Source organism: Micromys minutus (genome assembly GCF_963924665.1).
Source record: "Micromys minutus genome assembly, chromosome: 4".
Lineage (NCBI taxonomy): Eukaryota > Metazoa > Chordata > Mammalia > Rodentia > Muridae > Micromys > Micromys minutus.
The window spans coordinates 42,663,786-42,678,203 of record NC_137973.1 but is presented as its reverse complement, the minus strand read 5'-3'; the positions used below and the strand labels follow the sequence as shown (position 1 = coordinate 42,678,203).

The following is a 14,418-nucleotide window of genomic DNA, read 5'->3' as shown; positions in this document are numbered from 1 at the left end:
TTTTCCATGTTAATAGGTCACACCTCCTAATAGTGCCACTCCCTGGGTCAAGCATAATCAAACTACCAGTTAATACAATCCTGTCAAGGCTGACTCTTATTTGGGCATTAACCACAGTGAGCCAGGAACTTTAGTATAGATCTTTGCCTTCATCTCTAAGTGTGAAAAGTAATTTTTCAGTAGGAAGCATATTATTCCTAAAACAGGGCCTCCTGGAACTAGAAGAACATACACTTGTGAGCCATGACTTGGGTGCTAGAAACCTAACAAAAGTCTTATAGCAAGAGAAGCAATTCCTATCATCCCCTAAGCCATCTCTACAGTCCTGTCTTGGGTTGTGGAATGTCTTGTGTGCAAACCCACACAAATGTAATCCAAACGATTGTATTAATTACTTTTTTCTATATATCTCTTGTTTTTTGATGCTGTAATTTCTTAATTTGAGTCTATTTTCTCAAGGACTCTTTCCTACATCAAACATTGTTGTTGCTGCTGGTGGTTTCCTTCTCTCTCTCTCTCTCTCTCTCTCTCTCTCTCTCTCTCTCTCTCTCTCTCCTCTCTCTCTCTCTCTCTCTCTCTCTCTCTCTCTCTCTCTCTCTCTCTCTCTCTCTTGCTCTTTTAGAAACTTTATTTTCCTTCCACCTTTTTTCCCCTTTCCTAAGGTGTCTGCTGAGCAGCTCAGGATCACTCAGCGGTGGCTCCAACCCACTCAGTGGCCTGCGCTGTAGGAGCTGCTGGCCCGTCCTCAGTGGCTGGCTGCGCACTCCAGTCTTCTGTGGGGAACTGCTGGATGGGCACAGAGGGTACCTGCACACCCTCAGACCAATCAGCCACCTCAGGCTGAGCGGCAGCGAACTCAGCAGCGATCCATTCACCCTGGAATTCTTCCTTGGTCACAGACTTCTCAGCAGCAGCCTTTTCCTCCTTCTCAATCTCCTCTGGGTCTCTGTAGAAGTAAAGATCAGGCATAACCTCCCATGGGTGCTCACGGGAAATAGTACCTCGCATGCGGAGTACCTCCCGGGCCAACACCCACCACATCAGACCCACAAGTGAGCTCCCTTGTTGTTGCACGGGATGGCAATGTCCACATAGCGCAGGGGAGAGTCTGTGTTACCGAGCGATGGTGGGCAGGTTGACATAAGAGGCCTGGGATCAGTCACCACTAGAAGCCGTGGCTCCCTGAAGGCTGCTTGGATCTGGTTAGTGAAGGTCCCAGGTGTGAAGCGGCCAGCAATTGGAGTGGCTCCTGTGGCAGCAGCAAACTTCAGCACAGCTCGCTGGCCAGTGTTCCGGCGGGGTTCTCAATGGCAACAATAGCGCGAGCTGCAAGCAACAGCTTCTCCCGGGTCCTCTTCAGACTTATGCTGTAGGTACCGTCACTTTTCCTTTTGTAGAGGTACTGCTCCATCTGAAAGTCAAGATTGGTGCCACCTAAGTGGGTTCCTGCAGCAAGGAATTTGAAGACATCCTTCTCCTTCATCTGCAGGACGTCAAGGGCTCCGGACATTGTATAAGTTTCCCTTTTAAGTTACGATGGAAACCAAGAACAACGCCGTATGGACCCGTCCCCGGGTAGTGCGGAAAGCGGTTTCCTTCTCTTGATTTTGTCCATTCCAAGCCTGACAGTTTTGTTCTAGGTAACCAGGCAGTCCACGGCCAGCAGATGGCGCTGTAGCAGGAATGGACAGAATTTTTAGGTTTTTGACTCTCGGGACTGAGTGCAGCCCTTTCACCCAGACTCTAGTAAAGCAGACCCAACTGTCTCTAAAGGTCCCAGCCTAGAAAGCAGAACCAAAGCTTTGTCTCCTGTACTCCCACCCCATCATTAGACTGTCATCATCTAGTCAAACATTTTCAGAAAAGCCACGGTAGGACAGATTCCTGAAGAGGCCAGCATGGCTTAAGAAGATAAAGGAAACCATCCTGTTAGTTTAAGGAAAAGAAAAATGAAGTCGTCTGAATGCTTCTGACAACCTATAGCCTTACTATCTGAAATATGTAGCTTTTGTTATAAAGTTTCTTATTTCTGTTTACAAAAGTCAAATGCAGGAGACTGGAGAGATGGCTCAGTGGTTAAGAGCACTGACTGCTCTTCCAAAGGTCCCGAGTTCAATTCCCAGCAACCACATGGTGGCTCACAACCATTAGCAATGGGACACGATGTCCTCTTCTGCTGTGTCTGAAGAGGTTTTCACATATTACAGGACATACTACTTCCAGAGCATAGAAGCAAAACAACAAAAGAAGCCGTGTCCCCAAGAAGGCTATTCAACTCTACTGACAGTGTAAGTGACCCTGCTATATATAGTATTCACATATGCGCTGCCTTATGTGTAATTCCTTCGCATTACAGCCTGGTTCCCAAGTGTTTTCTCTTAGAACTGTACCTGATTTCATTACCAGTTGCCACCTAAAATAAGTTGGAAGAAAGGGGATGGTTTTCTTTTGTTTCTTAGTCATGAATCACTTGAACCTTAAAGTTCTCTTCTCAAGAAAATACGGCGAGGAACGACTGCGTGACAGAGAGGGGGGAAAAGCATACTCTCCCACCATTGTAAGCGGGCCATATTTTTCAAACACACTCTCTCGGTCCAGTTTCTCTGGTTAGACAGGGCAAGCAGATAGACATCCGGTTGCCATGACCACAAAGGAAGCCTCGCCCACCACGCTCCCCTCACACTACGTAGGGACGCAGACGCTACGCAGGCAGGGTGGGGCCTTGGCTCGACGATCAGCTAATTAAGTCTGATAGAGTTCGGCGTTTCCGCCCTCGCGCTTGCGTACTACGGCTCGTTCCCGTCACCACGGCCCGGATCGGGAAGTGTCAAGTGGGAGCCGGGTTTCCCCGCCTTTGCAGCCGCCACAGCTGAACCCGGACCCCTCACCCCGGCCGGGCACTACCGCCATGACGAACGGTGAGAGCTGGGGGCCGGAGCGGAGGTTGGCGGTAGAGGACCAGGACCAAACGTGGCGGGCGGGGCTAGACTGACGTGGCCGTTTCCCCCGCCCCCTCCCAGCCCGGCCCCCCTGGACCTTGGGGAGCCCCTAACTCCTCTCTGGGATACTCCTTGCAGTTTCTCTTTTCTCAAGCCCATCAAGGTACCCTAGTACCCACGCCTGACTTTTTCGTTATCACCCTTTACTCTCTTTTCTTTCCTAGAAGTTGTTTCTGGCCACTAGGGAGGTCGGTCACTATAGAATTATGCAGTATGTCCCCAGGGAGGAGAAGCTATTATCTGGTTCCCTAAGGTCTCATACTTTCCGACAGTAGCTGGTTGAGAGGACCTAGAAATGGTATGAAATCCCACAGTTTGCGGGGGAGGTGAATGTAGACACTTCACAAAGTTTTGTTTGTTTGTTTGTTTTGTTTTTTAATTTAAATGACGAAAACTAAAGTTTTCACTTGTTTAACTCTAAAGTCCTAGCTGGGTGGCTCCATCTGGAGCTTCTGGCTAATATTGCAAAGGGTGGATTTAGAAGCCTTCTTTCATTAATGATGGAGCACTTAGACTTTTTCCAGCTTGCCTCAAACAATTTAATAGTCATGCTTTTCAGGTTCTAGAGGATGAAGTAAGACCTTTATAGTCAGTCTTATAGAAAAGGAAATAAAAAATCCTTTTTAGGCACTGTGATTAGAGAGGCTCAGGAAAGTATTTCTCATAGACTTCCATAGACTTTAACACTGAGGACTGAAATGTCATTTCCTTGTGAATTTTGGCTTTGGCTATAAGAACTTAGAGGAGCAAAAGAGTAACACATAAAGGCACCCATGGAAACTGTCTGAGTTGACTGATATACTGGAACTAGCTGTGAAAGTTTCACTGGAAGAAGACAGAATGGCCCAGAACTGGCAGGAACTGGCAAAGACCCTGGTTGTATATAATAATCTATTTGAATATTTCTGGGTAGTCAGTCATACCTTAGTACACAAAGTTAAAGAAGTAACATCACCAAGTAGAAGACATAGTGTAAGCTAGGAAAGAAAATATTCTGGCATAGTGATTTCTGAATAAATTCTGCCTTTATGTAATTCAGCTTGCTCACCTGTATAACACACTTAAGAAGCAGGACTAAGAGCTTTCTGTGTTATATAAACATCAAGTACATTTTTGTTTTGTTGTTTTTGAGAGAGGACTTTGCAGGATGTGTGTGGCATGCCTCTAAGCCCAGTGTTGAGTAGGAGGCAGGCAGACCACAAGTTTAAGGCCAGCCCTGCCTACACAGCAGGACCCTGTCAGGAAACAACAAATAAGACATGGTCTCCCTTTGTAATTTGGGCTGTGCTCTGCTAATGCCAGTGTCATTATACCTCATGGGTGTCAGTTTTTCCTGTCTTTTAATGCACGTCTGTTGTCCTGGCAGGAATGTGATTTGTAAACTGTACTGTACTTGACATATCAATTGAGTACAGCAAAAGTGTAGCCATATGAGGTTGAACCTTGGAATTTCCATTAAGCTTTATGGTCTGCCTTAACCTATGCTTTACCAGGCTGGAGAGATGGCTCAGCGGTTAAGAGTACTGACTGCTCTTCCAGAACTTCTGAGTTCGGTTCCCAGCAACCACTTGGTGGCTCACAACCATCAGTAATGGGATCTGGTGCCCTCTTCTGGAGTGTCTGAAGACAGCTACAGTGTACTCATATACATAAAATAAACACTTTAAAAAAAACCAAAAACACCCCAATGGAGGAGTTAGAGAAAGGACTGAAGGAGCTGAAGAGGTTTGCAGCCACATAGTAAGAACAACAGTATCAACCATCAGACCCTCCCAGAGCTCCCAAGGACTAAACCACCAAAGAGCACACATGTGGGGACCCTGGATCCAGCTGCATGTGTAGCAGAGGCTGGTATTGTCTGGCATCAGTAGGAGGAGAAGCCCTTGGTTCTGTGAAGGCTCATTTCCCCAGTGTAGAGGAATGCCAGTGTGTTGAGATGGGAATGTGTGGTTGGGAGGGGAGGATCCTCACAGAAGCAGGGGGAGGTGGGATGCGAGGGGGGAACAGGAAAGGGGATACATATTTACATTTGAAATGTAAATACATAAACTATCCAATAGAAAAAAATAAAAACAAACAAACAAACAAAAAAAAAAAACCCATATGCTTTACCAAGCTGATCTGAAAACCTTGGCTAAAGATTGAGTTTTTCTGCATCGGATGAGTGATTTATATCAAGAACATATATAAATCTTTATGTTCAGACTCTGAAGACTCATAAAGCCTAGTACTAGCATCAGTTACCCCACGAGCTCCACACAAATACACTCGTGTTTTCTAGTTTTTGGTGAGGGCAGGGGAGTGACGTGGTAAAAGGGCTGTTTACAAGCAAGTTGGGGAAACAGTGCCAAGATAGTTGGACCCTTGCTGCTCAGTGTTGGCACTGCCATTTGTCCCACACTCAGCAGCGTCAACACTCTCTTCTTTCTGTGACAGTCTACTCGCTGGATGGGATTCTGGTGTTCGGTTTGCTCTTTGTTTGCACCTGTGCCTACTTCAAGAAAGTACCTCGTCTCAAAACCTGGCTGCTTTCAGAGAAGAAGGGAGTTTGGGGTGTATTTTACAAAGGTAAGATCTTATCTGGATACAGAGAGAATGTAGCTATCTGTGGTTCTATAAAATAGAAGGCGTATTGCTGGGGTTATATTTGGACTCAGCTTTACTGTATGAGTGTGTTAATGATGTGTTGTGGGTGTGTGGTTGCTGCTATGTGCACATGGATAACTGGCCTGTGAACTTCTAGAACTTGCCATGCCTACTTATCCTAGATGTACTGAGAGTACACATTTGTATCACTCTAACCACATTCTTTTGTGGCTTCTGGGGTTTTGACTCGGGTCCTCACAGTTGTGTGGTAAGTGCTTTGCCTAGGGTCTGCTAATAAGATAGTTAAAGTTGAGGAAAGAGGTAAGTTTTAAGTTAGCTATTACTTAAGGAATGCTTGTTTGTTTTACTTTCTAGGTAATTCTGATGTTCTAGGATTAAATAAAAGACTACATACAATACCAGATGTGACACATGCGTGTAGTCCAACTACTTGGGAATCTAAGAAGTGAGCTTATTCTTGGCCAATGTAGTAATGTTTGGTCTCGTGGGGTGAGGTGGAGATACTTTACAAGTGAAATCATTTTAGGCTGGTCTGAAATTCCTCTTAGCAGGAAGAATAGTTTCCACTTACTTTGTTTTTAACAGAACACATTGAAACCTTAACGTTTTAGCTTAATGAGTTCATATATATATATATTAGCTTTTTATTTTGGGCACCTTCATCAGGAACTCTATATAAATACTTTTTTAATTTGGGTAAAATAAAGACAGCCATGGTGACACCTCGCTATGATCCTATCTCAGAAAGGCTTAAGGAGGACAGGCATTGCACCACACACCTTTAATCCCAGCACTGGTGAGGCAGAGGCAGCTCAGCAGACAGGCCTCTGAGTTCAAGGACATTCTTGTCTAGCTACAAGTTGAAGACCAGCCAGGGCTACACAGGACTGCAATTCTATCTCAAAAGGTAAAAAGGGGCTAGGGCTAAGTGATTTCATGCAGTGCCTAGAGCATAAGGGTATCATTTAAGAATACTTCCAGACTCTGGAAGCCCTCGGTTCTCCTTAGAGATTCAGAACATGGTTCGAAAGCAATACTTTTGTGAGGAGCCTGGTATGACATCTCTTTCCATTTGTCTAGCTGCTGTGATTGGCACCCGGCTGCATGCTGCTGTCGCAATTGCCTGCATCGTAATGGCCTTTTACGTCCTGTTTATCAAATGAATTTAAACCATCCATCTCTTCAACTGCCAACCAAGGGGATAAAGATGAAGAACTTGTCGGAAACCTGGACCCAGTATAGGAGAGTTGAGCAGAAATCATCAGTGTCCCCAAGATGACACTGAAGCATTCGCCTGCCATATATGGGGGAAACTTATGGTCACAAACATTATTTTTGCTTCAGAAGATTCCAGAAAGCCAACCTTTTTGATCTCTTCGTTAAATCAGCCCTCAGCAGCAAGTCTGTATGTCCAGATAAATCACACCCCTTGTCGATATGATTATGTATCTACTGCTTAAAATCCTAGTCTGGGTGGTAGCTCAGTGGTAGAGCATTTGGTTAGTATTGACAAGGTCTTGGGTTCATTCCCCAACTCTGATAAAACAACCTACAGCTGGTCGTCTATTTTGCTCTTTAGTCTCTCATCAGAATCTTTGAAAACTGAAGCTCATTGGGGAATGATATAGGCTTTGTTCAGACTTCCCAGAAGGGGAGACTTTAAAAAAGAGAGAGAGAGAGAGAGAGAGGGGCAGTCTGCATAGCCTTGGCTGTTCTAGAACTCTATGTAGAGAGGCTCACAGAGAGCTGCCTGCCTCTGCCTCCTGAATTAAAGGCATGAACCAGGAGATAATTTTTAAGGCTTTGTTTTTTTCATTGGCTACTTTGGATCTGGTGAATTGCGGAGAGCGTGGGGCTGGATGGGAACTAGGAGTTATAAAAGGCAAAACCATTGTTTGGCGTTTGAAATGTGTTCTTTCTGTGCATCTGGGAACTTAAGAGGGTGGAGTGAATAGCGTGAGGGGTTTCCCAAGAGAACCTGAGTGCGTGTAAAATCCAGAGTCATCCGTAGGAAGCAGTGACTGAGCCAAGGCAGCAGGTTTCTGCTTACCAGTGTCCCCAGAGAAGACCGCAGTCAGCCACAGTCAGCCGACGGATACAGAGACAATGAGCCAACTCTCTATTTCCTAAAGCTTTTAAACACTTTCTAAAGTACCTAGTGCTAAATACTGTTACTCAGTTTTAAATATGATGCTGGGGGAGGGGCTATTGAAAAAATAACTGATTAATATATTTGAAGTTCTGGTAGAAGAGAAAAGTAAGTTACTATATCAATTCATATACTAGTAAGTTCATCTAGTATAAGAATTTAATGCGATGAAAATTCATGTAGATGGGAGTTTTGTCATGTTATAAAAGATAAAAGCTTGTTCTTTAATCTGGGTTACAACAATTTTAGTTGTGTCTCTGCCCAACTCTTAGTGTTGTTCATCCTACAGTATTTCACTCTCTGTTAAACCAGGAGAAAAGTCACTGACACTACCATTTGGGCAGCCTGTAGGATTCATTAATAAAATGTGTGTGTTCCTGAGGAAGGAAAGATGAAGCTTTGCAACTGGGTGTTGAGGGCTTTTCCATGGAGGGCAGGGCCTTCTGAGCAGGTGATGTTAGATGTCAGCACTGGAAGGGAAGATTTCTCCATCCCCTCATATGCTTGCACACGAATCAGCTGGTAAATGTGACCTCTACAACAGTGGAACAAAAAAGTAGGTCTAGCATTACAATACAGAGTACACACGTGTTCAGTTCTGTGTCATACAGCCTGACAGGACAAGTGCAGGCCTCGCTCGCAGGAGAAGTTACATTCTCTTGTCTGCATACTGCACCAGAACAAAGGCTGCTTGCAAGGGCAGGTCCTGATGCCGTTGAGTGCTGTGAGGGTTTGCAGCAGTTTAGAAAGTCACCAAGTACACGCTCCTGCATGCGTGAGCCTCTCTAGGAATTGGTCCACAGGCAGATTGCAATGTTTGCTGTTTTCTGGTCATTCCTAAGGATCCTTCCTCAGGAGAGATAAAAATTTAATGGGTCTGGAGAGATCTTGTGGGTGGGAGTTTGGGACCTGTTGACCAACTGGGTGTCCCTTGGGAAGTAGGCACAGCACTAATTACTTTGTATTTAATGGCTTGTTTTCAAATATGGCTGGCGCCTCCAACTGTAGTCTAGAAAACAGCTTCACTTCAACAGCTTCCATTCTGCAGCTTCCTTCATGGGTCCTCTGGGCCTAAGTGTTTTGAGTTGTTATATTTTGAGATGTTTTCTTATCAGAATGTATCAAAAAGTACTGGAAGAAGCAAATGGCCTTTTTCATTCTTTGACTTTATGTAATCAGGTAAATAGAAACCTGGTGTATGTATTATTTAGGCTGATGTGTTTCATTTTTGGCAAAGAAAAAATAATACATTGTTGTAGAGGTCCTTCTGGGCGGAGGTCTGAGGGTAGCAAGACTCAGACTCCAGCTGGTGTCATGAACCCTGAGCACCAGGTTAGATGAAATCAGCTCCTTTTTATAGTTGAATCAAATCCTTTTTTATTCACCATTGTTGGCATAATCCTTGAAAATAAACCGTTTCCCTGTGGTTTTTGCCTGCTTTGTCACGTGTGTTTCCTGAACTGTTAGATGCTCTCTTGGATTCCGCCCATGCTTTTTAGCTCACTGGAGGAAATTCTGGTGAGCTCTAGTGCACTTAGTCATCAGGCCCATTGCAACCATTAAAAGACAAGCGTGGCAGCCATGGTGGCACCCGCCTTCAATCCCAGCACTTGGAAGACCTCTGTGAGTTCGAGGTCAACCTGATCTACAGCGTGAGTTCCAGGACAGCCAGTGCTGTTACACAGAGAAACCCTGTCTCAAAGCAAAACAAAACAAAACGGGAAAAAAAGTGTCATTTGGCATTGGTAAAGTTCTTCATTCTGTTATCAGGTTAACCACCCAAGCCCTTAGGAAACAACTGGGCCAATGGGATTCTGGAGCATATGGTGGGTACTCAGTATTTGTTTATTGATCAGCCAATTAGGACCGGCATAAGTGCAAATTACAGCTTCAGAAATAGTCGTCTACTAATGGTTAATTTGTTCTTACTTTGCCACCCCTACCCAGCACCCCTTATGGAAAAAGGCTAGGAAGGGATGGAGTATTAACTCGCTTTCTATGGTGAGAGGCACATCTACCTAATTGTTTTTGCATTGATGGAATTTGAAAATTAGATTTTTTTTTTTTTCTAATTTGGGTCTGACTATGTAGCCCTGGCTGGCCTGGAATTTATAGTACGTACACTAGACTAGCCTTGAACTCCAGAGGTCCAACCTGCCTCTGCTTTTCAAGTGCTGGGATTAAAGGAATGCACCATCAAGCCTGTTGAAAAGTCTGGTATATTTTAATGGGATGAGTGTAAATGAGGGCTCAGCAATATGACTCTCAGCATTAAGTTCTGGACAACCAGGAGGCTAGGGATATGCGGTCCTCATTTTACAGATATCCTATCTCTAAGTACTCAAAAATCCTTTGATTAAATGAAATGTACTGCACTACAAAGAGGTTAGTGGTAAAGGTGCCTGTTACCCAAGCCTCCAGACCGAGTTTGATACCAAGACTCACATGGTAGAAGGAGAAAACCGACTTCTAAGTTTGACCTTCACATGTGCACCATGACACACTGCTAAGGCTATGCCAGTATTTATTGTCAGGGAGAAGGCACATCCGTAAGAGTGTTCCTATGATCTTGTTAGTAATAACCTGGGGTTGAGTCTATGGTGAATAATAAGTCAGCACATATAAGTCCGAGACTGAGTCATTTCATAGCTATAAATTGGGTATCTTTTAATTTAGGGCAAAGATGTCAAATCAAGGAAAAACTAGATAAGAATATAAACATTTACATTTTATATAAAACTGATACATAATAAGGAAGCTGGGCTTTCTGTCTGCTTGTAATCGCAGCACCCGGAGGAGGCCGAAGCAGAGGGATCTTGAATCCAGGTTGGACAACTTAGATTTTCAAACAAAACCTAAGTCCATCTATGGAAATCAAGCCTTCTGTCCTGGGGCCTCCCAGCCACACGGTGGCAGAAGAGAATGCTCTGGATAAACAAGGTGTACGGGAGCCGCCTGACCACTCTGTGGTTCCTCCCAGAATCCTTTGAGGCCAGACCGAGTGTATAAAAGAGGGTGTAAGGGCCTCTTCCTCGCGGGTGGGAGCGCGGCTGGTGTGGTAGACTGTGGTGGTTGTTGTTCGTTGTGCGGCGTGTATGGTGCATGTGGGCCGAGTGCGAGAACGGATGTGCGAGTGTGTGTGCGCGCGTCTGGAGCATGGAAGGCGAGTGTGTGTGTCCCCCTCCCCCCGCCTACACCTTGATCTTATTTGATCGGGTCGTGACCCCCGCCCCGCCGGGCCGCCCCGAAATGAAAAGCAGCCCTCCTGCGAAGCCCCCTCGGTGGGGCGCTGTGCAGCGAGGCCTTCTGGGCGGTGGCGGCGCCGCGGTTCCCGGGGTTCCGGGGTTGGTCCTGTGGGCCCGGCGCTCAGAAGTGATGAATTGATCAGATAGACGAGGCCGGGTCCGTCCCAGCCACTGATTACCGAGGCGATTCTGATCTGAGCCCGGCCCCAAGGCCCCGCCGCCGAGCCCCGGCTCTGAGAGCCCAGGGCAAACGTCATGCCGCCTTTTGTAGGTGGAGGCTTTGTTCCCGCTGCAGTTTTTCTTCGAGTGTTTGTGTGTGCGTGATGCTGCAGTTTTTCCTCCCCAACGTGTGCGTGTATGTCTCTCCGTCTGTCCCTCCCATTTAGTCTGGACTTGTTTGATCTCTATTAACAGACTTTCACCTGGGGTTAAAAAGTACCATTCCTGTACAGACTGAGGAATGTGTCTGTTAGAGAGCATACATTTACAAACTACTACATGCAGGGACTTGCCTTATTTATAATAAATTATAATGGACCGTGTACCATTTAAGTCTTCAAGGCTGGGTGAGTTGTTTAAGGCAAGGCTTTCTCCTATCTCAGGCTGTGTTAGTAGCTATGAATTCCTGAATGCCTGCCTCTACCTCCTGGGCTGCGATTACAGCCACTTTACTAACACATTGAGTTAAAAAAAAAAAACTTAGGCAAGTGTGTGTGTATCGTGTTTGTAAGATTATAGGTGATTTTGTGTGTGTGTGTGTGTGAAGGCTTGAGGTTGGTGTCGGGTCGTTCCACCACCAAGCCCCCCCCCCCCATACGCACATAATTTTCTGAAGCAGAACCTCTCTTTGAATGACAAGCTTCTGTCTTAACTAGCCGGTTTGATACACGCAGGTGTGCACACACACATCCCAGAATTACAGGTGCACCCAATGGTCTTTATGTGGTTTTGGAAATTGAGAGTTCAGTCCTCACACTTGTGGCACTTTATCCACTGAGCCACCCTCTTAGCCCTAAAATATATATATTTGTGTAGCCTTGGCTGTCCTGGAACTCACTCTGTAGACCAGGCTGGCCTTAGACTCAGAGCAATCCAGATGCCTCTGCCTACCAAGGGCTGGGATGGCAGGTGTTCCACCATCCGGCATCCTAAAGTAATTTTAATTGGCATACAAAGTCTCCTTAGAGGTTTTCAGTATATTAGCACGTTGCGTAATGTCTACACTGGGGTGAGGGGATCTGTCTCAATACCATGTGCACTTTCCATTGTTACTTGTAATCACTGTGCCTTGCAATAGATCATCAGAACTTTCCCTGATGCACAGCAATTGACCAACCTCCCCCCCCCCCGCCCGCCCATCAGTATTCCCCTGGGGATTTACTGTTACACCGACAACCTGTAGGAGAGCAACTTGTTTAGATTCCACATGAGTAAGATCGTGTGTTTTTCTGTGCTCGGCATATTTAATGGTCCTCAGTTCCAGATATGGTGCATAACAATTCCATCCATTTTTCTTGAGTGCATACCCTTCTGTTGTGCTGGCTAGTTTGATGTTAACTTTACAGAAACTAGAACCATCCGAGAGAAAGGTTACCCATCTGAGAAAATGGCCTTCATAAGACCGGCTTATGGGAAAGCCTGTAAGGTATTTTCTTAATTAGTGTTTGATGGGGAGGGTTCAACCCAATGTGGGTGGTGCTACTCTGGGATGGTGGCCCTGCATTCTATAAAAAAGCAGGCACTACCCCTCCATGGCCTCTGCAGGAACCTGCCCTGTTTGATTTCCTATCCTGACTTTCTAGTGAAGTGTGGAAATGTCAGCTAAATGTTTTTTTTCTTTCCAAGTTGCTTTGGTCATGGTTTTTCGTCAAACCAATAGAAATCCTTAGACAGTTGTATAATACAGCACATTTTTTTCATCACACTCGTAAACAGTTTACCACTGAACTTTTTTTTTTCTCCACTTTATTGTGTTTCTTTGTGCACACAAGTGCTCATGGGCATGTGACAGTCAGGGTAGTCTTGTGGAAGTTATTTCTCCATGTGGGCTCCAGGGATCAAACTCAGGTTGCTCTGGGTAATTTACCAGAGATGACTGCTTAGCCATGAGTTTAAGCCAATAGAAACTCTTTACTAGCTAGCTAACTACTACTCTAGGTGTTTGGAATCCCAGTGTAACCTGAACTTTCTCAGGGTGAGCTTTTAAGCACAAAAACTGTGTCCTGGATTGGCATAGTTCAGTTAACAAGAACAGTTGGCCAGAAGCAGAATTACAGAAGCCACAAAGCAAGGTTAGTGCATTTAGGGACTTCCCCAAAACTATGGACTAGGATGGATTGTTTCATTTTCGGCGGGTGGTGCGGTCTATGTGAGTTTTACAGCCGCCTGTCATGGAGTCAGTTGTGCTAAGATCTGGGGGCCCTGTACCAATTGACAGGCTTGGCAGCAAGTGCTTTACCTACTCAACCATCTCAGCCCACGTGTGATGTTTTCTTTTATCCATTCATTCCTTGATGGACGTTTGCATAAATTCCATTTCTTAGCTGTTGTGAATAGTGCTGCAGTAAACATGGAGAGATGGAAAGCTCTCTAAAATACTGATTCCCTTTTCACCGATACATAACAAGTTACAGACCTGCTGGATGGATCCTGTGGTTTGGTTGTTTTAAGACTAGATCTCTAGGCTGTAAGGTTGATCCAGTCCTATCTTGAAATCCTAAGAATCCTGGCTGGTAGGTTTTTGTTTTGTTTTGTTTTTCCTTTTTGAAATAGGTCTCACTCTTAGAATCTTGGCTGGCCTGGAACACACTATGTAGACCAGGCTAACCTTGAACTCAGAAGTTAGCTCTGCTCCCCAAGTGATGGGATGGAAGATGTGCACCACCAAAGATCTGGTTATAAGCCTGCTCTTTCACCACACCTAGTTTTTATTCGGTGCATGCCTGGACAAGCACTCCACTCAGTTACATCCCCAGACCTTCTACTGGTACTTGGAATTTTTGATTGTCTTAATCCCGTCCTAACTAAAGTGGGGTGATGGTGGTTTTGTTTTGCACTTCTCCATGATTAGTGATTCCAATCTTTCATATACTTGGTGGTCAACTGTATGTTGTCCTATATCGCCTTCTATGACTATGATAAACACTGACCGAAGGCAACCTGGGGAGGATAGGCTTGATCTTACACAGGAATGCCTGAGGGGAGTCTCAACAGAAACTCAAGCAGAACCCTGAAGGTAGGAACTGAAGCAGAGACCATGAGGAATGTTTATTCTCTAGGTACACACCAAGCTACCTTTCATACCTCCCAGGACTGACTGACTGCCCAGAGGCGGCACTGCCCACAATAGGCTGTGCCTTCCCATATCAACAATGGAAAAAACACCCCACTGCCAGAGATGTGCCTTTCATCCCAGCAC

At 45.3% G+C, this 14,418-nt stretch overlaps 1 protein-coding gene and 1 pseudogene across 2 annotated transcripts; one reads left to right on the top strand and one right to left on the bottom strand.

The window, feature by feature from the left end:
• Positions 1-684: 684 nt before the first annotated feature.
• On the bottom strand, positions 685-1,510 carry LOC308420083 (small ribosomal subunit protein uS2-like; annotated as a pseudogene). Its single transcript has one exon. The product of its transcript is annotated as a small ribosomal subunit protein uS2-like (transcript).
• A 1,282-nt stretch (positions 1,511-2,792) lies between these two features.
• On the top strand, positions 2,793-7,499 carry TMEM167B (transmembrane protein 167B). Its single transcript, XM_080915816.1, has 3 exons — positions 2,793-2,918; positions 5,436-5,567; positions 6,687-7,499. The coding sequence occupies exons 1-3, from the start codon at positions 2,909-2,911 to the stop codon at positions 6,767-6,769; spliced, it is 225 nt and encodes a 74-aa protein (XP_080771942.1). The 5' UTR covers positions 2,793-2,908; the 3' UTR covers positions 6,770-7,499.
• Positions 7,500-14,418: the final 6,919 nt, after the last annotated feature.

Bases quoted from the DNA above. Each gene is read 5' to 3' on its own strand.
- TMEM167B (XM_080915816.1), top strand. The intron at 5,568-6,686 runs GTAAGATCTTAT...CCATTTGTCTAG, and splicing joins TTGGGGTGTATTTTACAAAG to CTGCTGTGATTGGCACCCGG.